The sequence below is a fragment of the Nyctibius grandis genome, chromosome 11 (genome assembly GCF_013368605.1).
Source record: "Nyctibius grandis isolate bNycGra1 chromosome 11, bNycGra1.pri, whole genome shotgun sequence".
Lineage (NCBI taxonomy): Eukaryota > Metazoa > Chordata > Aves > Nyctibiiformes > Nyctibiidae > Nyctibius > Nyctibius grandis.
In genome coordinates, this window is record NC_090668.1 from 10,216,111 (window position 1) to 10,243,992 (window position 27,882).

At 41.9% G+C, this 27,882-nt stretch overlaps 1 protein-coding gene across 1 annotated transcript in view; it reads right to left on the reverse strand.

Annotated features, from left to right (window-relative positions):
- Positions 1-15,601, reverse strand: part of KLF13 (KLF transcription factor 13) — a 36,863-nt gene extending 21,262 nt beyond the window's left edge. The window contains exon 1 of the mRNA XM_068410791.1: positions 14,570-15,601. Coding sequence (XP_068266892.1) covers positions 14,570-15,107 — 538 coding nt within the window. The 5' untranslated portion in view covers positions 15,108-15,601. The remainder of the gene's footprint in view (positions 1-14,569) is intronic.
- Between the last annotated feature and the right edge of the window lie 12,281 nt (positions 15,602-27,882).

Below are 27,882 nucleotides of genomic sequence, written 5' to 3' on the forward strand. Positions count from 1 at the left end.
AAGCGACTATCTCATCATATACTCACATACAGAAATCAACTGGATTCCTTTTTTCAAAAGGAAATACTACTTTCAATACTTTTTCAAAGTAGCATTGAAAGAAACATCTTTACTATTTTGAAATTTACTAAATTATAAATATATACAACATGGCCTCTTTATCAACTCTCTTTTCCCTTGCATGCCGTGCCCATGTCTTCATTGCTTGCTTTTACAGCAGTCTAATGTTAAGCCAGTTATGTCTCGCTACAGCACGTGATTTATACATATGAATCATGCTAGAAGGGCTGCCTAGCAGCCACCATTTTCTCTACAAGCACTTTAAAACCTCTAGACATGTAAACCATTTTACTGTGTGAGTGATTCCATAGCAGAGATTCTGAATTCTACAGGTCATACATATCGTGAAAATACAGTTGCTCTCAAGGTAGACAAGTTGTAGTAGAAAGATCCCTATCAGTTGCCAAAACATAAACTACTAGTGCCTCAGGCACATTTATTCATGCTATGCTCTACACTTCGTTTAAGAAGTGAGCACGTCTACTCTCTAATAGGCCTGCTCTTTCGGGTGAGGAGAGGAAACCTGCTGGCCTTTCTGGCTTTTTGAGATGGTGCACCTGTTCCTTCTGTATGGAGGAAATTAGTTGACCACACTTTGCATGCCCAAAGCAGAGGGGCTAATGAAATGCACTACAAAATACAGGATTTTACTGTGGCTAAAAATTTTTCAGAAGCTTCCTGTGATGGAAAAGCTCTGTGAAATACAATAGGAAATGCACATTATTTTAAACTATTACTGTGAAATTCTTAAAGATATCCGTGCCATGTAAGCCTGCAGGCTAGCTCCAAAACCCTATGCAGAGGACATAATTTTTACTTTGAAAAATACCATGGAAGTTCCCAGCTGTTCCTATTTCCATTTTGATTCTTGGTCAGTCTAGTCCTAAATCTGGGAACTACAAAGTTATTTGAGCCTGACTTCCTGTCCATATTGCTAGCTCCTGCTGAGCACAACTCTAGCAGCCTGGGCTGGGATTCAGGAATTGCAGTATGCAGAGCTGCAAGGTTCATAAACTTGAGTAATCAGGAGGTTCTGTTACAACAGACTGACTGTAAATAAAACCAAAGAAAACAGGAATTGCAGCTTCAGGGGATTGAGATGATCTGACTATTGCTGTTGCAGCTTGACAATGCCAAACAGGACAGTTTATTATTCCCGCAAAAGATGTGATGCACAAAGTATTTTGACCTTGAATTCAGCCAATTCTTTGAAACTTGTTTCGACTTTCTTTTGAAAAGTTTTTACAGCTCAAGTTTAGGATTGTTACTCTTTGAATAATGGACAAATAAGAGAAAATATTAGTCTTAGGAAAAATGAGACATAATTACACTGTACACAACCAGGTGTTTACCATTTTTTTGCAGAAGATACATAACCTCAGCACTGTAAAGTTGTATACACAATGCTGTCTGCATGCTCATAGATACACATTTGTAAATCACATTTTCAGTGTAACCCCTTTGTTCTATTACTCAAGACTGTAAATGCTGTTAGGAGAATAAATTCACCACTCCCAGTGAGGCAGCTAAGGCCTGTTCCCATGCCTTAATATATAGGAAAAGGAACTGGAGATGGAATGCCCATACAGAAAGTAACACAAAAGCTGGAAGGATGAGTTGATTATTCACTGACTACTGCTGTGTCAGTGGAGTTATGCACAGATGGTAAGGAGCTACAACTGTGTTTTATCGTAGAATCATGGAATGGTTTGGGTTGGAAGGGACCTTAAAGATCATCTAGTTCCAACCCCCCTGCCATGGGCAGGGACACCTTTCCACTAGACCAGGTTGCTCAAAGCCTCATCCAATCTGGCCTTAAACACTGCCAGAGAGGGGGCATTGTTTATATATCAGAAGAGTCAAAGACAAGCTTGACTTAGGAACTTAGGACCATTTATGTATTTTTTAAAAAATGAAATATTAAAAAAACAAAAGGTGATCTGATTTCCAAGAGATAAACAGCTGTGCAGTGGAAGTTACTGTTGTTCTTACTGTGTTTGTCCTTGAAATTGGAACTAATGTACTCAAATGAAAAGTGTGCTAGCACAATCACTTCTTCATAAAGGGAATACCACAGAACTTGCAGAGCACCCCTGAGAATGTTACAGCCTCTTTGCAACTACTTAGTTGAGAAAACAGTTACATGGTAACTTGGATTTCTTTGCAAATTAGAGTGGAGCTCAGTCCCTCCAAAGGATTCAAAGAAGAACTATCAAGTGTATCAATCACATCAGTTCCTTGCCTTTCTGAAAGAAATGAATCTAAACATCAAAGAAACATCTGGTGCTGACACCAGAAAAACACAGCTTATACCAAATGAGTTTGAGTCTCTTGCAAACAGCAGTGGTCATGTCCAGTTTATGGTATATATGTATAATACAGAAATGTAGTGTCCAAGTGTACACTATACACAAGACCAGAGTCGGCTCATGGAAAGAAGCTTTAAGCAAACATATGCACAGAAGTTCAGCACAGGTGTCATACACTTTTCCAAAATAATTAGTCTAACTCACCCACAAGTGCTAACCTTAGCAGCACAAAGCAAGATATTGATGATATATCCTCAGAAAGTATAGCTGCTTTTCCAAGAATTCATTACAAAAGCAAAGCACCAGCCAGATAGCATTCTCTCAGACCTTTTTTGAAACCCATTAGTCTTAATGACAAAAAATAAATTTTAGTAATTTTTGCCTTAGTGACAAAAAATAATCTAGTGATTTGTATACTCAAAAGGGAATAGTCTATTGCATACAAAAATTGAATCATGTTCCTGTAAACAGTCTATAAGAACACCAGTCAAGACAAAGACAAAAGAAGAGAAGGATTCTTTCACTGAGAAGTTTGGTGTTAGACTGAGAGGAGGGAAAGTACTCAAATCCTTATTATTATCCTATCAAGCACAGTGAAAGAGCTCAACTATGACTTTTCTTTTTTATGTTATACAGCCCTAAAACTTCAAGGAATTAACAGCAGCCTATTAAACAATCTCATTTTAAATGATGGGGAAGAGAAAAGGAAGTATCAATCAAAGATGTAGGTTTAAAATAGCGTATCATTACAGAGATGATTTTGGTTTCATAAGGTCAGTGATATTGCTTTTTCCAGATGCAACACTGCTCAAAAAAAATCACATGCAGAAATGCAGAGAAAACAGGTGAGTTCTACATGGCTTTTTACCAGTAAGCAACGTTAGCAAAAAAGTCTCTAAAAATGAATAGACCTTCACCACGTAGGATCTTGTGGTATGAGTCAGGTGAGTTTACACTTGGAGAGAAAAGACACCTTTGCTTAGTCCACACTGCTTACTGGAAACATTGGTCAATTCCATATTCTAAAGCTAGGGTAAGAAACAGAAAGACAAAATGTTCTGTTCTTTTTTCAGCTTTTAAAAAAAAAGACCATCCCTTTGGGACTCCTTGAAACTTTGCTTAGAAGATGCTGGTGCTGAACATCTGTACTTTGACAAGCAGTGTTTAAAAGCTGTTTCTCATTACAGCTTTGTCTCTGCGTTATATAATGAGAGCTTCATAAATTATCACCTTAGACAGTATAATCTATATGTTTCCCAGTTGTAAAAGTCTGGGACAAGGTTCATGGTAAAGCATTTGTGCCAGCTGTTGTACACTATTTGCTTACTTCAGTGAGCACAGCAAAGATGACATCGTAATCTGCCCAACCATCTCATCCTCTGAAAGCTACCAATGAGATTTGTTAATTAAAATAGCTCCCCAGAAGTTAGCTTCTACATTTAAACTCCAAGCTCTAACAGATGCTGGCTTAAGTCATGTCTGATTTGGTCAATGAGATGATGACATTAATGATATTGTCCCACAGACTGAAATGAGATGCCAACACAACAAAACTCACTCAAGATGGAAAGAAGATGTAGAAAAATGGTGAAAGAGTCTTTCAGCATGAATAATTACCCCGATCTTGTGTGATACCTGAACTCAGTTGCAGATGAGATGTTAAGAAAGCTGTGGAATATAACCATAGTAGAATGAATCGTGAGTAGCATTGTGTTCCCACAACATTCAGCTACGCTCCCACTAGCATATCTGTGCTTTTATAGGTCTTTCTTAAGTCATCATATCAGGACTACAGAGCAGTTGCGATACACGTGTACAGTTTCCTTTAACAGCTCAAACCAGATTTTTATGGTCTAAATATCACAATTCTCTTCAGTTGTTTTCTGGACTTAAGAATTTGCAGATTATGTGGGATCTATACCACAGAAGAAGCTGACCAGAAAGTAACATGTCTGAATATCACAGATAGATGATAAACCACTAAAATACCTTCAGTAGCATCTGTTAAAACTCACTTTTATAAAGTGAGACATTTCTCCTCTTAAAGTTACTGTTTCAGGCCCTCTACAAACCCTGGCAGCTATCATACCTATCTCCCATTTGAAAACTTATCTTTTCGACAGTGTCAGCTATTCTGCAGACCATGCAAGAGCTAGAGATAGTGGGGAGAGGGAGAATCCTCCATCCAGGCAGCATGCCCCACTGTTTGAGCAACGCTGAGTTAATCTACCTAGCCGCAACAGCCCTGTTCCCCCTTCAACGCCTCACCAGCACATGACGAAGGGACAGGATCACAGTTAGGGTTCAGCACAAGTGATCTGTAACTGGATGCGAAAACATTTTTATGTACGTTGTCAATGCAAGTCTTACCATATGTGCAGGTAGCGGGGAGAAAAAGTGGTTTCTTTCCAAATGAAACAAAAAATTCTGTGCTTAAAAAAATATATATATGTTTCCTTATTAGGGACAGTAACAGATTTTTTTTTTAAGATGAGGGGTAGGCGATTAGCTATAGATAGTCTTACCTCTCATATGATATAGCTTGAAGTAAAACTGATTCTATTAAACCCATGGTATAGAATTACTTTGTCCCATGACCAAATTCTACATCTTTTCAGCCATTTGTTGAAAAAAATGAGCTTTTTAATCCATTTCTTATAGGTGTATTTATGCTAATAATACTATGTAGGGGCATCTATGAATTCCAAAGCATTTGCTTTTCTGTTTGCTCATAATTTTGATCATACATTTCTATTCAAGCTATAATTTGGTGCACATGTTGCCAATCTGAGAAAGACTATTTCTAAAACGTTAGTGAGAAGAATTCAGTTGTTTCCAAGAATGATGAAAGTTGGGGGCAGCAGAAGGTGCAAATACTGTACATCTCTGCACAAAGGGGAAAAAATGTATCAATGAGAATCCTGGCAGAGATGTAATCCTTTGGAGTATCTAAGAAATTCAGTTATGTTCTGAGACTTTAATTGCAAATACGTCCTGGATTTATTATGCAATAAGACTAGCCCTCTGCCAACATTCTATTGGCACTGCTTATATGGACATATATACACCAAATGGAAATTTCCATTGACTTAGAGGGCCTTTCAGTGCTCTGTCAGAGTTTCACATGCATGCATAAGAAAGCTGCATACAATTCACATTGGTCTTGGAAAATATATCAATCACCAGGACAATCAAAAACTGCCAAGGTAATCATGTATTAATGCTAGTCTGCAGTCCTTCTGCTAGCTTTTAAAAGAAATTGCAAATTTAAATTCAATAAGCCCCTACAATATCCAACAAGAATTAGTCTGTGATTCAGTGAGATTTTTAGCAGCATCCCTATTCATATTTGTTATAGCAGGATCCTAAACTACCAGATTAAGAACGCAGGAAAGCCCCATATGCACTGTGAAGTTTTGCAAGAATCTATAAAGCCCCAGTCTAGTATGTAAATTTGTACCAATGTAATTTCATTTATTTGCCCCCAGATTGCAAACCAAATACTTCTCTGATCCATCAACAAACAGCTCACCATTTCAGCAAAATTTTGCAGGAAACATCTGAAGATGGACTAGGCTCTCATGTTCTAACCCTTCTCAGCTGGCTTCATTGTAAGTTCCTCTAGTGGAAATGCTGACAGCTGTTAAGTTTAAAAAGCCCAATACATCCTTTTTGGCTGCTGCACCTCAGCTGGTCGTACTCTGGAACTAAGCGGTTAGCATTTCTGCCTCTCTCCTTGACCAATTTGAAAAGCATTCTGCTTGTGTACTCACTGTCCAGGGATACTCTAGCTGGCTGCAGGACCAAAGCAGACAGAAATCTGCAAAACACATAGCAGCAACAAAATGCTCTCTCATGTCAATTTTTCAGGTGCCTCTATTCCAAAAACTCATATAACTTACAACCGAATAATAGAGAGCAGTCTGGTAGAAATATAGTGTGCAATAAATCTAAGATAACACATTCATCCATTGACTGCAATGTCAACTGATAGATACCCAGTCACAAATATTTTGCCTATAATTCCTGAGAGCACTACAAAAGTGCTGTAACTGATTACAGAAAATCTTTTCCTTGCACTAGAGGTCATTTCAGGATATGCTTACTTTAATACCATTTGACTTGTGCCAAGTTCCTGGTTAGTAACTGTTTTTAATGCTAGGACTGCAAAAAAAAAAAGCTTCTGACGTCGTTTTTCTACCAGTAACTACAACGGTGGCACTCCAAACTTCTAAAAACTTCTTTTGTATTAAGTGGAGGCCCTGTAAGATCTGCCGAGTCTGCAAGACCTGAAAAACACAGGATATGTGTGTCTGACTTCAGTGCCTGCACTTAAATAACCCACATTGTCTAGCTATTCTTAAACTGAACACAGCAAGCTAATGATCTCACTGCCCATGCGAATCTACCTAATAAAAGCCAAGTGGGTAACAAAGGAAAAAAGTACACCTATAGAAATTCTAGAGCAAGGACCCTTCAACAGTTGTCCTGCCTTTGAACAGCAGAGTATTTTTTTGGCTCTGTCAGCACTGACTTCCAAACAGCTGATTCCAAGATTGGAAGGGGGCAGGGGGGGAAGTTGGAACATGCTTAACTTATAAAACAGAACTAGAAACCACATGTCCAATATAAACAAGTTCCAGGTTTCTGCTCTTGGACGTGCCATAACCATGTTCAGCCAGACAATAACACAATGCAACAGTTGTATTTTAAATGGTTAAAGGTGCCTTCTTTTCAGATGAAATCCAGTTGTGAGTTTGTTTCATAAAGAACTCCAGTTTAGCAAAAGATTTGTTTATGCACAACTCATGTCACATACAAATACTTTCCACTGTCCCGCACAGAAGCACGTGCTACTGCAGAAAAATCTTCTACAGATCATTCAGAACCCTTTTTCCATAAGGCTGTGATTAATTTCCAATACAAACACAGATATCAATTGCAATCGTCCATTCCTTAAAAAGATTGTTTGCCGGTTTACTCCAGACTATGTATAAGACTTAGGTCTTGCTACTGAGAAGGAAAGTGCTGCTACCAGTGTCTAGCATGAGGGAAACAACTGGAAGGTGATCCTTCCTCACCACTTCCGTTATTAATAGGTCTCATTACACTGGACCCAAGTACCACCTCCATGCTAAAAGGAAGATGGTTTGTGGAAAGAGAATTCTGTGAAGTTTCTGATTTTCCACTAGATACCCAAAGTTTTCACCCTGTAGAAAAGGCAGTCCCTGGACACTACTCTGTGAATGATGTTGACTAGAACAGCCATACTGTAGTTGGGATATTTTTTGTTAATAACCCTCTCCTCGACTACAGTAAGATCTCCTGGCTCAGGCAGTGAGTTGCCAGGTTGGCAACTCACTGCCTGAGCCAGACTTGTCTCAGTAACTGTCTTGGTCTCAGCAAAATATGATTTCCGAAGAATTGCAGAAGTCACAAATTGATTCATTTTCTTTCTATGTATTTTTTTTCCCCGGTTTATTGAGCGTGTTTCAGTGCAACACAACACTACCATGTGTGTCCCCTCAGATTCAAAGCAATGCTCATTTGTCTTTTAAACAGATTGTCATCTTCCTCTTCCCTCCTCACTCAGCAAAAGCAAGCAGAGGAAAAGTGGGGAAAAATTATGGAGCGAGAATATTTAACTATGCTGATTATACCTGTTTCAAAGACAATGGTGAAGAGGGGAAAAAAAGACTGAGTAGTTTTTGTACTCTCCATCACAGTTATGACAAGTACAGCTTTGCTTTAAAGGCTTTTTAGCTACAACACCTAAACTCTGTTAATTGTTATCAGAAGCTTTATTTCTGTGACTTCTGCATGATTAATATCTCCATAAAGCCTGGAGAGGGAAAGGAAGGGAAAAGAAGCTTTTCACAGAAAAACCTGTTAACAGTCAGGAGATTTAGTTCTCTCTAGTAGCTAATACTACTCAAGTGTGTGGTAAATACCATTTTCAGCCAATTGGATTCTCCCTGCAACCAATTTAACCCTAACTTTTTTTGCAGCTGAATTAATTGAATCCTATTATTCAATCCTGAACCATCAGGTAAAAGGAATGAGTAGGAAGAGTTTTGCCTTTCTTCCTGACTTGAGCTCCTTGTGAAAAATGTAAGTTTTAACACTTGCTTACTCTTTTAAGACATGTACGCCCTATGTTTATTTCAAAGATTTTAACATTAAGATACTTATAGCATATATACTGCTTATTTGTTCTCTTCAGTGAACATAGAGTGTTTGTTCTAGGCTTAGGACCAATACTTTTAACTAATAACTTTACCCTTTAGAATTGCATGTTAGGTGAGGACTTAGGCAGGGCTATAAATGAAGTTGTTTTATGTTTTCAACTGACTTATTTTTTTTTAATGATGCGTTGAAACTTTCTTAGAAGAAAAGAAAGGAGTTGCAGAGCTCTTTCAGAGCAAATAAAAACAATGCTTTGCAGTTTTGTATTGTTTTTAAAAATGCAGGCTTATTAAAAGACACCTCAGACCATCAGTTTTCAGAAAAATGCAGGAGCAGGCTGCTGAACTATTTAACGTGGAGAAAGAATGCTTGTGGCTTAGGCTGGCAAGACAACTGTTCCATGAGGCTGGCATTTGAACCTGTCTTGAAGCTACCATTTAAGTCCGTCTCAGAGAAAAATCTTAGAGAAAACATTGTGATGCACTTAGCAAGGTGAGGAAGTGGAAGGCAATAGAAGAGCATTATGGACACAACAGCCTGGAGGCACCCTGGAGCTTTTCGATAATCTGGGTGTATGCTAATGCTAGTGAGTTAGGCAGGCAGAGCTAGCCGTTTCTAACTTTTAACATAAGAAGTCACAAACAGGAGGCCCAGCCACTAAAACTGAAATTGCTGAGCAACATGCAGAGCCCGAATTCACTTAGTCTCTACTCTTGCCTGTGGGAAAACAGCATTGGGGAAAGGCTTTTCCAATTTATTCTGGCATCCTGTTCAGAGGGAACGCAGCTTCCCATTCAGTCCTGGCCTCCAGAGCAGCCCAACTGGCAGCTCAGAGGACGGACTGAACCAGTGGTACCCACTCATTTCATCCTGCTCTGCACAAGCGCAATCTGCAGCCCTGTTTTCCTCTGCTCTCTTGAGTGGCACAGGAGGCATTAGATTAAGTTTCTCCTCTTGTAATCTTGTCCTGCAAAGGCTTGGGTCTTCACAGATGCTGCCTGCTTGCCATACACACGCATGTATACGCCATCTAGAACTACTGTGTGCCTACAGGCAAGCTAAAGGAAACCTGAGCCAAGTCTACTCCATATTTTCTAGCTAACCAGCTAAGTTTCTGGTAATAGCCAGGTGCTAAAATGGAAGATAAAGGTTATTTCACTGATATGTGAACTTGCCTCTCCTTATATTGGTTAATCGGTCTCTTCACATGCACACAGCATCTTGGTTCAAACCAAATTCAAAGAAGTTGTGCTTTACCACTGTGTTTTGAATTAATGTAGTCGGAGCAAATGTACTAGAACTGAAAGTGAAAACCAACCTCCTGTTTAAAACATATTAGCCATACTTTTTATCAACCGAAAAACCAGCCAAATACTACTCCAGTTTGTCCAGCCTAAATGTTATGCTGTTGTCACACTTGTCACAGTGAAGTCTGATTGCTTTATTTCTCAGATTGCTTTCAAATACCAAATACACTATGAATTTCTCCATCTTCACATACACCAGTTACAAAGTCATCACAAAGATTTTGCTTAGGGAAACAAGAAATAATAATTGAGGGGGGAAAAAAGGGTACATAAATTAAAAACTTCTTTCATATGGGTTCATTAGGGTTGTCCTCAAAAATGTGCTCATAGAGATTTAATGTAAAGAAATGGAAATTTCTGTACAAGTGAATGGAAATGAGTCAGTCTTTTCTACCTATTTCAATTCAGCTAACATTTCCTGAATAAGGGTTAGACTAGAAAGAACAGATACCAAATAACACATCCTCCATAACTACAAGGTTAAGCAGGCTGAATACATTGCTGCCCAAGCTCACTCTGCCAGCTAGAGAGCAACAAAGGTCTTGACCACTTTCTCTTCGATGAGTCCTAACTTGACATCTATCAGCAAGGATAATATAATTAGGATGGCCTTCTCCCTGTGCCCTGACAGCCGTATAGAAGTCAGCTAGTTTAGCAATAGTACCAGAGGAGCCACTGTTACGCCACCTGGCCCCCAAGTTTGTTTCACTGCAATACTATCATAGTAAGACTCCAGACTGAGACTGGTGCACCTATCTCCTTAGCTTATGCTAATTTGTGCTAATTTGTGCAAATACATTTACTTCTGATGACTGAAAAAAGTACTGCTTAGTGAGTAGAACTAGTAAGTTCAGAAGGACGTCTCAATGGAATGAAATGAAGGTTTATTTTGTGCTTTCTCTGCATTCATGATGGCATGCTAATGAATATGGCTAAAAGCTTGAGAGGTCACAGTGATTTGGGGGGGGGGGGGGGGTGGCTGCAATACATAGGATTCTTGTGATCCCTGCCCAAAATCCAGTCAGTTTTTCTCTACATATAAATACATAGTATAATGCAATAAGTTGGGGCTCTCTACAACCTCTCAGAACATAGCGGTCCTGGACAATGCTTTATGAGGTTGCAGCCTGTAGATGGCTATTATTTCTCTCTCTTCCCACTGGTGCATCAAAAGAGACAAACTGGTTTCCAGTGACTCCAGAGAATTTCCAAAGCTTCCTAGTGAGCCCCTGCTGAAAACCTGCTTAGAGGAAGAAGAACTTTGTCATGTAAATAGTTTATCTGATTTTCTGGAAGTCCTTTGTGTTTAGGAATTTTCTCAGGAGTAGAGAGAATTTTTAAAACCAGTGTGCCAGTGAGATTTTTGTATCAATGGGATCAATATAGCTTAGGACAAACAGGGTGCTGCATTTGTGGATCACAACACAGCTTCTGAGGTCCACGGGAACCTCACTGGAAAAGAATTTGGACTTGACATCTACCCACTGACACGAAATATAAGCTTCTGGTAAACATTAAACTTCAAGGGCTTTGTTGCTGATCATCATGTTGAACTCCAGGACATCCAGTGAGAGAGTAGGTTGGAAAACATAAACATGGAAAGAAACCTAGGGGGAGGGGAAGGGTTTGAAAGCAGGTGGAGAGAACAGCAAAGATTTTGGTGACTAATGTTTTCTGCTTGGTTTGAGGGTTTGTCGATTTAATAAAGACAAAGCATTCGTAAGGCTGAGATAGTTTAACCGCTAGTGTACCAAACACAAGAAAGTATGGCTTGCTCTAGCACATTATGTTCTAATAGAGAACTTCATTCTAAAACACTGTACTCAGAGCAAGGGCCTAAGGACAAAAGGCAGATGCTGCTTCCTTGGCTATTCCATCTTGTTTTTTCTGCTTTAAATAGGATAATTAGCATCCTCTGCACTATGGTTTTTGCTTTGGACATTTGAGCACTGAAATCTGGCTATAACTATCAGAAGGATTTCACACAGGGCACCAGACAGCTGGAAAACAGTACCAGCTTTCAGTCCCTACCAACGTGGGCTGGATTTGACCCAACAGTACTTAGAAGGCTCTGTAAATCTTTGCCACACCATAAGCTCAACGATCAAGCCTACTCTTCCTCCAAGCATGAAGAGCAAAGCCCTCAGTTTCTGAGCACAGTAGCAGACAAGGAAAAGCAAGCTTCTAAAGCAGGTCATAAACAGCACTATTCAAATATCTCTAGCACTATCATCAGTATCTTCTAGCCTGCAGTACTGTTCTTAGCCTTCTGTTCAGCCCTAAATACCAGCTCATCTAGTCATACAGCACGTGGAAGAAGTTCCACCCCATAGCAGAAGTTTTTGATTGTTTCTTAGTAAACAGGTTTGTGAGTTTAAAGCACCTCGCTTGTGTACTTGGAGTACTTTCACCACTGCTTGGTGAGGTGGATAGCCATCACCCTATCCATTTGACAGATGGGCAGACTGATGCGTACATCAGTAACTAGTTCAGGACCACTGGAAAGCAGAGGAGACCCAAACCCCTTTTGCTAAATCAGTAAAACCCTTTATGTGTTTTGTAAAAAGCATTTGCCAGTCCTGGAAGTCATCGCTTGTTCTGTTAGCTTAACTCCTAGCGTCAGATAAACTTTTTTCAAGCCTGTCACAATTTCTTTCAAAGAAAGAAAAAAAAAATCAAACACCTTAGAAAACATTCTGCAAGAGGAGTAAGAAGCATTTAAGCCTGATTAAAACTCAATCCAAACAGAGACAGACCTGTTGCCAGTGAGGAGAGAAACTTGGCAGCTTTGTTTAAAGCTTCCCATACAGACACTGGAGACGCAAGGAAACAAAGAAGCCGTAGTCCTCGAGAGTCCTGCCACTCCCAGGACAAAACCAGTTTCTTCCCTACTTTTCCTCTAGCTCTCAGACGTGCACACACTCTCTTCTCTCAGTACCATTAGCTACAGCAATAACCAATTAAGCTCTACAGACCTGAAAAAAATACAGGAAATTAAGAGTTAAAAAAGAAAAAACAAAACAAAACAAAAAACAGAGAACTTGGAGGCAAGCCAGTGTCCCTGAATGACTCCGCTCAGCCGGCAGCTGGGAGCAACACTCCCCGCTGGCCCTGCCCTCCCTCTCCTCTCCCCGCAGGGAGGGCATGGCCAACCCTCCCTCTCTTTATCAGGGATAGGAGTTCCCCTTCTTGGTCTCTGGTTTGGGAGCCCAGTAACATTGCTAAATTTATCTTTCACTTTAAGGACAATGGCGAATGCCAGAAATAAGAAAGCAAGAGAACTGAAAATTAACAGAGACGATTCCCTGCAAGCCAAGTGGAAGCACCTTTTCTGCATTAACTCCCAAGGAAGCAAAGAGCAGTTACAAGGGGAAAGCAGGGCAGGCTGCCTGGGGTGCCAGGAACACGTTGTTCCTTTGGCTGTGTGGCACAGGGAATTGCCCATCCATATGGTCAAACTTGATGGGGCTTTCTTCTCTCCCACAGAGAGCAAAACATACCCTCAATTTAGAAGGGCTCTTGCTTTATCTCAGGAAGGCAGCAGGAAAAGCTGAAGGCACACTGAAGAGGTATGGCTGGCGTGGGTGAGGCTGCCATCTCCGAGCTAAAACTGTTCAAGAGTCATTAAGTCATGTTTAGTTCTGAGGATCTTTTTCTTAATGCTCTTTATAAGTGAATTGAGTATAGATCTTAGTAAACTTATTTGTTGTCCAAAATTACTCAGTGGAACAGCTTGCACAAGCCTGTTGTAGTAGGTGTGGTGCCTCGCCACATGCGCTATGATCAGTGCCTTCAGCAGAGATCAGTCTCCTCAACTTTTGGTGCTCCCTGCCTGACTGGAAGCCATCCCGTCCCCCAGCACCAGGCAGAGGCACGAAGTCTGGCAAGTCATGGGGCCTGTTTCAAGATGGCCCTCCTAAGACTTTCAGTGCATAACTTTCACAGTGCTTGCAAGGTTTCCACTTTTTCTGTGTGTCTCATAAATTACAACAGCAACAAAAAAGTGGTCAGATAAGTCTTCACCAAGAAGTAAACACTGAGCACTGATCAGAACAAGTTAGTGTTTGCATTCAAGTGTTTTTTGTTTTGAAATTGGTTTTACTCAGCTGCCAAAAGCTTTTTTGATACGGCCCATGTTCCCCTCCCTCTACACTTAAGAGAAATGTCTCCTTGTGACTTATGTTCAGCCTCTCAACTGCCTTCCTGCCTACCCTAGCTTTCACACAAGTGTCTGCTAAAGAAACAGACACACGTTCAAGTGCCCCTGAAACATTTAATTTTAAAATATCAAGAGTACTGATGCCCTCAGGGGAAGTGATAAGCTGGTATAAAGGTAGTGATGGGAGCATGGCGTAGGAAGAAGTAGAGGGGGGAGGGTAAGAAGCATTGAAAAGGGAAGTAGAAGACGCACTGAACAAGAAGGCTAGCAGCTAAAAATTACAGCTTGGTACAATCCACACCGATGACCCGCACGCCATTCCCTGTGACATTAAGTAATAAAAAAGTGCAACATTTGAATCTATGCCCAGTAAGGGTTTATTCCCAGAAGGTTTTGGGGTTTGTTGTTGTTTGGTTTTCCCCAGCTTGAGTTCTGAGAGATGAAACTATAGTGGTGGCCAAATACAAGTTTGGTTGGTTTTGTTTTTTCAACATGCATTTTAATTACCAAGCTGTAACAAATAAATCTCTGTCTGGATTGTAACTAACCTGTGTGGGTCCTTAGATGAGCTTTAAGATGGGAAGATTTGCCATAAACTTTTTCACACCCCACATAGTGGCATTTGTGCTTTTTCTGGGGTGATCCAGGGTCAGTCCAGCTTCTCATGCGCTTGTTGTTCTGTCCGGGGCTTGGCTCAGTTACTGCAGCCAGGCTAGTAGGTGTGGCTGCTCTTCCTCCTCCACGCTTACCAGCTGAAGACACACTTTCTTCCCCAAACTCCTTAGGAGCAATAGCAATGTGTATTTGTTCTGTGATATCAAAGGTCTCTGTTTGTTCCATCCTTAGAGCGGGTGAGTTTGGGACATGCTGGTTCAGATCTGCTAAAATGCTAGCTACCACAAGTAATGATCCATTGTCTTTCCCAGTTTCTCTGACTTCCCGCTTATCTTCTCCATTTGATGAAGGAGGTATTGCTGCATCAGGTTGGGGATCAGGCTCCCATTTGGGACTATGGATAACGGCACGACTGGACATAGAAACAAGGCACTCTGCTGCAAAATGATCCACATATGCTGCTGTTGCCATTTTTCGTAAGTTTAAAAAGAAATCCAAACAGAAGAGGGGAAAAAAAAAAAGACAACACTGCTCTTTCCCTTTTTTAAAAAGATTATGCAAGCAGACTTTCTCCCTCACTTATTTCTTAGGATGTCGTTGTAAAGGCCGATTTGGCAGCCATCAAAACCCCACTTTGTTCGTGACGATCACGCCCAGCTTGTCCCTAAATCAAAAAAGCGTTGGAAGTCCAATGGAAGAGAAAAAGAAGAGCGGATAGGTCCTGGCAGTGGCAGCTCGTTGCTTCGAGTAGGGATTAGGGCTGTTCCTCCGAGAACGCAGCAGCGCAGAGGTGCGGTTTCCCCGGCCCTTCCATCGCGCTGTGACAGCACAACGACCGTTCACCGTTAACGCTCCCCGGCGTCGCCCGGAGCCCCGCGGGGGCGTGGCCTGGGAAAACATCTGGGCCTGACGTCACCGCGAAGTCTCATCCTGCGCCCGCCAGGCCGGCGGCGCGCGAGCAGGGCTGTGCCCGGCGGCGCGGCCCGCGCGCGCGGCAGCGGGCCGCAAATGAAAGGAAGCGGCCGATTGGCTGGCGGGGGAGGCGGCGCGCGCCCAAACCGCCCGCCTCCCCCCGCCGTGTCCCGGAGCCACCCCGCGGCCCCGCGCCACGGGCCCGCAGCGCGGCGGGCGCGGACCCTTCCGCCGGCGGGAGGGCACACGCAGCCTCCCCCGGCAGCGGCCTCGGCGGCTGTGCCGCCAGTAGGGTCCCAGCCCTTTCCACAGGCGGCTGTGCTGCCATGAAGGAAGGTCCCAGCCCTTTTCCCAGGCCGTTCCCTCTGACGGCTGTTACCGATTCGGGGCGTGCCGCGTCAGAGCTCGTGCTGCTAGGGACAATTTGACAGGCGCTGAACTGTTACACGGAAAAGGTTAAAAAAAAACGTTGTAAAGTTGGAACCGGCAAAAGTGACAGGACAGAGTGAGGCTACACCGTTCGGTCTGCAGCTACACGGATGGAGTTCTTGTGCAGGTGTTAAAAGGTTGTGACAGGTTTAACTACCTGCCAGGGAATACGCTTGAAATCGCCTTCCTTTCTGTCAAAACTCTCCTCACTACAGCACTCTGCTGCCTTTAAATCATTTAAAAGTACAAATGAAAATAACTTGGCGTTTCATTCTTATTCTCAGCTTGCAAAATATACAGCTCAGCCAGTTTTATAGAGATTAGTGCCTGAATGAACAAGGGAGTTGCGTGTGTGACTAACTTACCAAGCAAAAGCAAAGACAGACATCTGAATTCAGAACTGAAAGCGGTTAGTCTGTGCTGCTGCTTGCCTTTTGTTGGAACGTGTTTCTTCAGACTAATTCCTGTGAAATTGCTGTATTTAGTACAGATGGACCTTTTCTCTGGGACTGAGATGGTCAGAAAGCAGGAGGGCTTCTTTGGAAGCCTCTTTCTGGATGGAAAGTTTTGGAGTTTGAGGGGGTGTGAGAGGAAGTGAACATCTGTTGCAGAAACTCAAATAGTTTTGGTGTTAGGTTGAGTAAATGTTGGTTTCATACACATGAAAATGTCTTACTCAGGAGCAACCATCTGCTTATGCTACCACTGTACTTTACGAAAAAATATGCTTTAGGTTCTCATGCAACACTTCCCCTCTGGGTCAGGCTCATTGGTAACCTGTGTCTACCACAGTGCTCCATGCCTCCTCTCTTAACAGTGCGGCCTGGGGTGCTGTGTAGGACTTGAGTCACTGCAGCACAGGGAGGAATAAGGCATAGACCAGTGCAGGAGGATGTGGTTTAATGCTGAATCGAGCCAGATTATTTTGGTGCTGGCATATCATACTATTTGTTCTGCTGAGTGAAACAGTTGGGGCCCCAAGAACAAGGAGGATGTTGTAAATACCTTAGACACTCGACTAACCTAGTTATATAAATAAACAAAGGGTAGCTTTTGTAATTTAGATGGCTGTATCTCACTTCAGACAACTGGGCCTTGAGAAGATAGTTTGTAATTAAAATGACTGTATTTCACTTCAGACAATTTGGCCTTGGGAAAACAGAGGCACAGAAACCTAAAGATAAGGGAGTTGCAACAACTGCCTCGAAGGACACGGCCTACATGGCCTATGTGATCCCCGGACTGAGTTTGTGCAGAAGCAGGGGTCAGTCAGCAAACACAGTAAGGAAGACTACCAGCCTTCATCTGAAGACCCCTGACGACCACCAGGGAAAACGACTGCGCATGCAGAACAGATATTTACATATATTAATGAGTTCCTGGAAATCTCATGATTATGTAAATGAGTTCTTGGGAATCCTATGACTATGTATAACTTTATGGTATATAGTCCCTGAAAATTTGCCAAATCGGCAGAGCACTCATGGTGGATAATCCCCAGTGCTGCCCAGCGCTGCAATAAAGAATGCCTGCTTGATAACACTCTGGTGTTATGGAGTTTTCTTTCAGACTCTTTACCCAGCCGCACCCAGCTTCCCACTTCGGTGAGGAAGATTAGAAAGCAAGGGGGTTTGGAGATTTACGATTTTTGTATCATGAGCATATCTACAGGAAATGTTTACACATTTCCAAATAAAAAGGTTGAGTTTGGGATTTACTATTTGTTCCTAGATGAAAAAGGAATTCTGGGGAAAACATTTTTATAAGAAATTTTAGTTGAGTTCAAGCTCAGCCTCCTCCGTGAGGGAGGAGGATTGCTTAAATAGACCTACCTGGCAGTTCTTTAGAATTGGTAGTAGATTCAGAGCAGAAACCCTGCAGCTCTCCCAGTTTAAGGAGAAACATGGGCCGCTTTCAGGGGAGTGAGGGAACGGCAGAGTTTTAGGCACGAGTTCTCAGTCCTCACCTCAATGTCAAGAGCCATTATCAGTAAAACGGACAGGAAAAGGGAGACCTGGACTATCCTGGTTTCCAACCACCAGCAGGCTTTGCCCCAGCACTGACAGGGGGTTTCCAGAGGCACCCTGATATCTCTGTGCCCCCACCCCAGGCAGCCCCCTCAGCACCACCGTGCCCCTCTCCTACCAACTCTCCTCACCACTCTCTCATTCTGCGATGTTCCTCCATAGCCTGTCCTGGCCACGCTGCCGGCCCCGCTATGTAGCAGTGGCTTCTCCAGAGCTTCCTGTGCCTCCGAAGGGCTAGTGTGGCCTGGCCCTGGCCCGAGGAGAGGTGCTGGCAGAGGCCAGCAGTGAGTTCAGCACGTGCTGAGCATTCCCCCCTCAGCACATCCTGCCGCCTGCCCGGCATGAGGAGAGGGCCCTCAGCAGCGCCCAGAGCTGTGATTGGCTGCTCTGCCCCCTTCTGGAACCTTCCAGCGAAGGCCAGCCAATCAGGAGGGGGCCTGGCGTGCTGCGCGAGGTTTGCCTCAGGGAGGGTTTTCAGGGCGCCGTGTTAGTGTGGAGGCCTCTGTATCTCCAGGGGGCTTATTTGGGTGATAATCTGGGGCTGCTTATGTTTTGCTTTCCTCGCGTGAGCAGGCAGGACACAGCTCAGCACGTTCCTGGAGTCTTTGGCCAGAGGAGAGAGGCAGTGCGTTGTGTGCACAGCCAGGCCCGTCAGCAGGAGGCGGACTGTGAGGAGGTAATGGCTGGCTATAGCTGATGGCAGGGAGAAGCCCTAACTTTCTTTTTCAGCAGATCTGTTAGGTTAAACAGATAGAAGCTCCTGTTATATAGGAGTGCCTTTCATGTAAAATTAATGGCCATACCAAGTCCTCAGTGAACTTCATGAACTCTCTAGTACTTCTGCAATTTTGCGGTTGAGAGCTTGTTTCATATACCGCCCTGGAAATGTGACAGTGGCTGTGCTCTGCGTGGTTAAGGGCAGGCTGCTGAGGCGGGGCGGGGGTGCGCTCAGAGGAGGAGGTTTGTTTTGATGAGCACTTACTCCTTTTTTGGTTGGATGAACTCTTTGGGCGTGACTTCTTCATTTAGAAAAGAGCAATGTTGTGGAGGTTACTTGTAACAGAAAGGCCTTTTAATGCGAAAGAAAAGTTGGTCATATTCAGCCCAGTTAGGGTTAATGTATCACTCTCTTTTAAATCATGACTATGAATGCAAATACACCTCTGACTTTCTAATAGCTGACTAGAAGTAAAAAATTGTTCTGTCTTGCACACTATCAGTATGAAAGAGTCACTATCTCTTTGCATGTACAAGAGCAGGGTGTAGTAAGTGTGTTCGTCATCCAGACATGAAAATTCCAGCTGCCTAGTGGAACCAGCTTTGACTTTTACTGCAGGATTGCAAATATTAAATGCTGCTGTGTGAACTAACAGCAGCAAATAGTCTCCGGCAAGCAGCAGGGGTGAAGGGTCTCCTATATAAGAAATTTCAGTCATTACATCAGTAGTACAAAAAGATTTTATGGAAAATCACTAGGCAAAAGACCATGCCCATTTATGAACTCTTTCTTGTAAAGGTAATACATTTACCTACCTATTTGTTCATTGTTATTATTTATTGCATATTTATTTTCTCTGAGCAAGTGGAAAAGTGAATTTCTATAAGTACACACTAAATCTTAAATTCACTTCTGCTGAATATCCTGCAACTGTTGACTTGTTCTCACCAAAGGAGCTGAATCCTGACACTGAGATTACCAAACACATTTAATAAAAATAGATCCTACCTCCCTCTTTAATTTTATTTATTTGATTATGTTCTTGATGTGTTCTCACCTGCAGCCATTTGTCCCACAGACTGAGGTGAGAATTTTTCTCTCTATTATGGCACTATTTTTCCGTCCACTCAAGTAATACAGCCTGGGTTTTGGCAGGGGTTTTTAATATTTAGTGTTTTCTTAATACATAATTTAGAGTTTTGTCCAGCTACAAATGCATAGCAGCAGAGTAATTTTAGATCGAATCCACCCTGTTCTGCTCCTCCCAAAATAGCTCATTGTTTTAAATTACAGGAATAAGAAGCTCTAAAATGCTTTGTGAAATGAAAATAGTTTTATGAACTCTATTAACAAGAACTTTAAACAGAATAGAACAAAGTCCTTATACAAATGCCAGACTTGCTCCAAAAATCAGCTTATGTTTTCTTTTGCACGGCCAAAATAAGTAAACAAAAAATTGATCTATAGCAACATTTTTCATAACTGGTGTAAAAACCGCTATTCCAGTTAAAATGATGCTGTAGTATCCCATCCTTATAAAGCAAATGATAGTGGAAGTCTGCAGCATGCAAATTTGGGCAATCTGAAGCAGGAATTTTATGAGTGGGAGATATGAGGAATTTTACCTGAGAAAAATTAGTTTGCTATTCCCAAGAACATAAGATTTAAACATGCAGTTTTATAGTAGCAGACATTTCATCAGCACTTTTCCTGCATGAGTTTGCTCAATAATTTCTTCTATTTTCATACACTTCTGCTTTAGATCCAGTGAGTCAGACACACAAAAAGTGTAAACCACAGGAGTTCTATGGACTTCAGCGAAGTTACATTATTTGACATCACCTCAGGAAGATCTTTATGAGAACGGAAAAAGTAAAAGGCCATGTAGTCCCTCTCCCTGTTTCAGTTCCTACACAGCAGCTATAAGATGAAAAGACCTAGTTTCATTTTATTTTGTCTACATAAATAGTTCCCTCTCTAATAGAACTGAAGAAACAAGGAAAAAAAGGAAACATAAAATAGCTGACATCTCTGCCTGCATTCTTGTGGTACCTGTATTCACAATCCTGTATTTTGATAGAACATTAATCTTTACTGATGCTTTCCTGTGGTTGCTCCTTAGTGGTTCCATGGTTTGAGGGGGGCTCTGGAAAGAGCTGTGTAAGAGTGGTTGTTTGAGTCCATCGCCATGGGAATAAAAGGGGACAGAATTGTAAAGCCTATGCCCTGTAGCTCTCTCAAAGGTAAGCATGCCTAATGATGTCTCTTTTGTTGATATCAGGTTAATAATAATGCAGAACTGGTAGAAGATGGGAAGAGAGGGAGGAAATGAAAAGGTTTCTGACAGAGGTGAGCCACACTCTCCATTGAATGTTTGCACAGTGCTGTTTTCTCCCCGGCTCCCAGTGACCTAGTAAGAGTGAGTATCAGACGTTCACCCTCGTGTTCAGAATCCCTTTAGCTCATTTTATTTTGGACAAATCACTGTGTTATAGCAAGTAATTGCTTGAAATCATATCAACGTCACCAGTAAGCCTGCAGTTGTTAAAGACTTGGAATGTAAAAAAAAAAAAAAAAGAAAAAAAGGCTCTAGTGGCTTAAATTTGACAATACTTTTGCAAAGGGTGGAGGTAAGGCTTGAATATAAAAAAAAAATGAAGAATCTGTTCATACATGGTGTCTGGGAGCCAGCAACTCTCACATTTCAGAAACACTTCAAGCTGCTTTGGAGGGCTGAGAAAGCACTGTAAGCTACAGTGACAGCAATGTGCTGTGTCACTGAGCTTCCTGGACTGGCTGTGACAGGAATCAAAAAATGACAGAATAGTGCCCAAAACAATGGTTGTGCCATCTTTGTAGCTTAGTTGAATCCAAGCACCTTGGAAATTTCATGAAATTCCTTTTGCAAACTATCCCATTTGACTTTCAGTGTAATTTGATGGCTTCTGTTGATGGACAGGGACTTCTGAATTCTTGAGCATTGTTCTTCCTCCACGCTAAAATAAGAGAAGTGCTATTGTAATTAATGATTGCACACAAAATGGCAGAAGTCATTATCGGCATGGCAGAGATAAATGAATAATTAGGAAAATAAACTCTGCAGGAAAAAACCCCTCACACTAAGCGTTTTGATACTTCCGGAAGATGGGACGCAAGAAAGTCTGTGTTCTCTATACTGTTCTATAGCAGTTTGTGCTGTCGTGTGTGCTATGGAAAAGAGTATAATATAGATGTAAAAATGTTCTTGCATTAAATATAGTGTTTTAAATGCTTATTTTATTTTCATCAGTTTATTTCTACAGTAGGAGACTGATGAGACCAGTATGGCAATGTAAGGCATAGGGAAATGGAGAGTCTTAACTGGGCTCCCTCCCACTGGTCTGAGTGAAGTGTTATTTATTGTGTAATGTTGTATCTTTCAGGAAAATGATAAAAGCAGAGAAACAAAAGGAAGCACGGTTGTTGTTCAATACTTAGTCCTTTTCTGTAACAGAGCATGAAATAATAGTTTAGATGTTAGAAATGAGCATCAATGATATTGTATGCAAACTGTATCCGTTTTAATCCATTTCAATGGATTTCTTGGGAGGACTCTTAGTGATCCACATAATCATCGCAGCCACTGTGTGTGCAAATAATGCCCGTGCATTGCTAAGCAGCAAGACTGATTGGGGGCTGTGGGGTGGGGAGAAGGGCTTTATTTATTTTATGTTATTTATGTACATATTTTTACCTCCTCTTGAGAGGAGAAAGATGGGGAGGAAGGCTCAGTGAAACCATTGCTCCTTGTACAAGGAAATGTTTTATTTCACTGCTTTTATTTTGGAATCCAGCCCCGGTTCTTCTTTTCCTCAATAATTTTCTGAATTGTTATTCCTCAGATACCACTTACCACAATGTTTAGTAAGCAGACAGGTATGTTTTGAAATGGGAGATTTTTTTCTTTTAATACCACAATTTTTTTTCCCTTTTTCCCTTCTTTAGCCTTTCTTGATGCTCCATATAGGACTGACTGTATAGCAAAGCTAGACTTGCCTCTAGACTTTTCTGGACAGACCTACAGAGTGGTGCATGTGGACTCCTCCAGCTTCTCTTTCCATAGCACAGCTCTTCTCACCTCTACACATGGGGGCTGGCAGCACTGCCAGCATCCAGGTGCCTCTTAGTTGCACAGGGCTTATATGCTTGTAAGGTTCTGTGGTTTCTGGGCACTGCCTTTTCCACACTGGAAAGCCCAAAGGCAGAAGTAATGCACTTCTTTGTGAGCAGCAAACTGAATCATGAAATTCAGTTTCTGCTTCAGCTGTCAGACATCAGGTACTGGGCAGATCACAGAAGACATCTGCAGTTGCTGTGCTGATGGCATTCTTTTTCACACACGATCTCTGAGAAAGCTGTGACCAAAGAAATGTCATACCTGAGGCTGTATAGGGCTATTTCTCTGGTTTCTTTCAGCCGTGAAGCAGGCGAAGAGGCCTGTTCTGAGACAGTAGTGCTGTTTCTTGCAATAAAGATTAGCAGGGAGTCCTAAAAGGCTTCACAGTAATCAGCATTGCTGAATACACCAAGCAGGCCTGTTCCATAATGTGCCTGACCTCTGCAGTTGAGGCATGAGAGTGTCTTGGTTCATTTCCAGGTACGGGCATGCCTTTCTGCTGTGGTCAGACCTCTGAACTGGTGACCCACAAGTAAACATTTGGGGTTTTTGCTTTTTATTTCCTTTTTCATCTTCCTTTTACCTTTCTATCTCCTAATTTTTGTAAGATTGCTGTTCATCATACATTACAGGAAAGCAATTCAATGAGAGCAAAGCTGTAGGTCAGTGGTCTGTAACACGTTATGAAAAAACTTCCAAGTGAAGCAGTACTACCTGGTGGCCAGTGGTTCTGAGATATCTAATCAAAGAAGTCAGCAGCTGCACCAGTAAAGTGCCTTATAACTGTTGATGGAAAAACTTAACAATATTGGGAAATTTAACTTTCCTGCCATAAAAAAAAATCATAGAACTCGAAATGATGAAATCCAGTTCTCCATCTGGTGCATATTTTTAAGGAATCAGGTCAAAAAAAAAAAAGTAACTTCTTTTAAATGCAACAGCAAGTTGAATAATGCTTACCAGAGAAAAGGAGAGCATTCAGGTTAAGGTACAGCAAACACGGAAAGGTAAAACATAAAATAATGAATTTCTGTTTTTTTCAGTCTCTGTAACAGGAGCCTGAGGCTTCTGTCAGATTTTGCCAGCTATAAAGCAGAAAGTCGTGAAGCTAGATGCATTGACAATAATCACTTCCACTGGATTTGATCCACAGAGTCATTATTTTGAGCTCTGTTTAACTCATTCCAGTGTTGGGTTTGTGTTTTTTATGATTTACCCATTTATAATTTCTAATTCTTCACTTGTGTGCTTTTTACAACATGTGAATATTGCATGTTGCCACTTTTGCTAAGCTTCTGTTCATTCAAAACCACAGAAAATACTGGCACGTCACCAGGAAGCTCTCAGATGAGTGAGTTGATCTAGTAGCTTATTCAATAAATGTTGTGTAACATTTATTCACGTTCATGCTTGCAAACCAGCAATGAATTGCAGGTGCAACTACCATTGCAAAATATTCAGCTGAGTATTTTTGCAATATACTATCTGAAGCAGATATTATACTATTAGATGAGTTATATGTTGGGCCTACTGAACTGGTCAATGCTCAAAAATTGGCATTTTATATTTATAAAATTATTAGGAAAAAAATCTGATCTTTGGGTACAGTTGACGTATAATGCTTGCTATTGGGCACTTGATACGTATGCTTGTGTTAGACTGCAAACTAAATTTGGAGTAGTGGGTTTTATCAGTTTTCTCCTGCTTCTGAATTGAGCCACTGCAAGGAACAAAAGAAATTCTTTCAGATAGCATAATGAGGTGGTAAAATGCTGGTAGCTGTGCATCCCAGTAAAACATGCATCTGTAACAAAATGGCTGCTTTCCATGGCAAACCGTTATTTACAATCTGAACCTGGACATAAAGGTGAGGCTGTAATGGAGATTTAAGAGAGGTGATCACATAATGAGGCTGACCAGAGAATTGCTTAGCAAAGTAACTGCAACTTATAATACATAAAAGCATCTCTGAATAGCCTTTTTCTTTCCTTTTGAGGAGAGTATAAGCACAGTACTGGTAGAGGAAAGACAGGACAGAAGGGAGAGAGAGAAATCCATTTTGTTGCTGCTTGGTTCAAAGGTCAATTAGAGAGGGATTGAGAGAGACTGAATGACACTGAGCTAGATTGCTCAGAAACCTCTGATGTTACTAGAGCTCTTGTGAGGTTGCTGAAAAAGTGACCAAATGCATATGGGTGGTTGTTATCATGTCTATATACATCTATAACTTGTGATATCTAAAGTAAAACTAATTGGTTTTCAGCAGTCTCGTGTGGCCTGTATATTTGTTTGCTTTCCCTAAAGACTGCCACTGAAGAAATGAACTGTTAACCCAAAATGTCCACTTAGCTGGGAAATTTTGACCCATTTCAAGAGTCTGACAGTAATGGGGCTGTGAGATCCCACCTCTGCAAAGTTTGTTCCCAAGGGTAGGAGAGCCCTGGCCATCTATTTCCATCAAGAGCACGTGGCACCAGTGTGGCAAAATCCAAACCCAGCAGAGTTTGCAAAGTGTCCAACTGAGAGCGCTACCCAGGGCTGTGGCAGAAACACAGAGTGTTTAAGTGGGGCCCTATGTTAAAAAGTTTATCAGCACACGTTTCCGCTTTACGGCCCTTCGTGCAGCGAATCTTCCTTTTATTCCTATCTTTAGGCTGCATTTGTATCAAGGTCACTATACCAGGTACATGGTCTATCCATCACCCACACAGCCTTCTGTGTAAGCTGTGTAAGTCAGCTCCCAGAGTTTTGTGCTAAATAAATAACTCTGTCTCTTACTGATTCATTAAAGCAGAATGAAGCACCCAAGCCTGAGTTCCCCTCCCCTGGAAATCATTACTCAAGTGCAGCTGGGAGCTGAACATGCTGTGGGATAGTGAGTGTTGACAGGGTTCAGTCAGCTTTAATGGTCTGCAAGTGGGTCCCTGTACTGGGTCTGCCTGAGATGGGGTTAATTTACTTCATAGCATCTGTATAGTGCTATATTTTGGATTTGTGAACAAAACAGTGTTGATGCCACACGGATGTTTTAGCTGTTACTGAACAGTGCTTACACAGCATCAAGGCTTTCTCCATTTCCCACTCTGCCCCCCACAGTGAGTCGGCTGGGGGTGGGCAAGATGCTGGGAGGGATCACAGCCAGGACAGCTGACCCCAGCTGACCGAAGGGATGTTCCATACTGTACAACATCATGCTCAGCAATAAGACTGGGGTGAGTTTTGCAGGGGTTGCCGTTTCTTGGGGACTGGCTGGGTGTTGGTGTAGCTGGTGGTGAGCGATTGCTTTTGTATCACTTGTTTTTCTGTTTTGTTATGCTTTCCCCGCTCCTTATTAAACTGTCTTTATCTCAACCCACAAGTTTTCTCACTTTTGCCCTTCCAATTCTCTCCCCCATCCCACTGCGGGGGAGTGAGGGAGAGTCTGTGTGGGACTTAGTTGTCTACTGGTGTTAACCAAAACCAGTCCCTTTTACTGATCCTGTCTCCACCGAGCAGTGTCCTGGTGCTCCATTTTGGCTAGTCCAGGCCAGGGCTTTTGGTGACTCCTGCTCTGCCATGAATTTCTTGGCAGCAATGGCAAACTTGCCTGACTTAATGAGATTTGATCCCCCCCTAACCCCTTGCTTGGCACCACTATCAGTTCTTCTCCAGTCAAGAACTTTATTGCCCCTTCTGCAAAGGAGATTTATCCAGCAGATAATCCTGCTCCCTGAAACAGGGCCTGAGAAGCTAAGCCAGCCTTTCTTTCTCATCTGTGAAGGTACGCTGCCTCACTGCCTTATATTACTGCAAGCTCTGTGATTCATTGTCTCCTATGTATTTAACACATGTACTCTCTTAAATGCTGTGTTTGTATGATTCCTTATGAACAGAAACCATTTATGAAGCTGTGTTCTGCTTTTCTTTCCATTTCTTCTTGTTTATTGCCCACGTTTGCACTATATCCAGACTATCAGTACAAGACCTGCATCTGGTTCATATCTCCTGCTCCTCAGCCACTGTGCTGGCATCTCTCTCTTTCATGACAGTGTTATGACTTCTCTTAATCTTTACAATAACTCTGGTACCTACATACTGAAGCCTGTGTACCAGCCCTACAGATGTCTAAACCCCAGATTATTTTGACTGAGATAGGATGAATTACCCCATAGCAATTCACAAATGCCCAAACTTAATCCTTGTGGGAAGCTAATATAGACTAGAAAAAGGTACTCTGAAGCCCAGCCAAACAACATTATTGTTCTAGGATGAGAACTGTAATACTTTTGTGTATTGGTTGAGAATCTGATCCTTGCATTTTCAGAAATGCCCAGCCACAGGGCACTGGGCACAGGTTTTGCTGACACCTGAAAAGCAAATGCTTCTTAACGGTGTAGTTTATGCCATTAAATGGATTACGTGCTAGACATGCTATTTAGATGTTATGTGTCATATGCAGACAGACTTCAGAGTGTTCTCTTGGTTTTTTTCACTAGGTGACAATGACACCATTTATTTCTCCTCTCCTGATTCAGTTCCTGATGCAGAAGATAGATCATATCTCTAAAGCAGAGAAGGACAGTGGCAAAAATGTGTCATTAAACTACTAAAAGGCTCAGTTTGTGGTGTGAAGTACAGAAATGATCATTCAATCTGACTAAGCACTGTGCAGAAACTTAAGAGATACTTCCAGGAAACCCAAGCAGTGGGGGACAGATGTGCATTTCATGTGACACAAGAGCATGAGCTATACCAGCTGGCACTAAAAGAGGTGGCCCACAAGTTTCCCCATTCTCCAGTATGTCCCTGCATAGGCATATCAATGCTATCCATTTCTGAGAGCGTAGGATATACAGGTATTTTGAAAACTGGATTCCTTATTTTAGGCACTTTTAGTGTAGTTTTGGAGACCTTGGGCGTCCATTTTGTAAATTCCTGGCTGTGATTTCTTCCTTTTAAACTAACAGTAGTTTAAATTGTTCTGAAGCAGGCATATGTGCTACATTGAGCTATAAGAGAGTAATT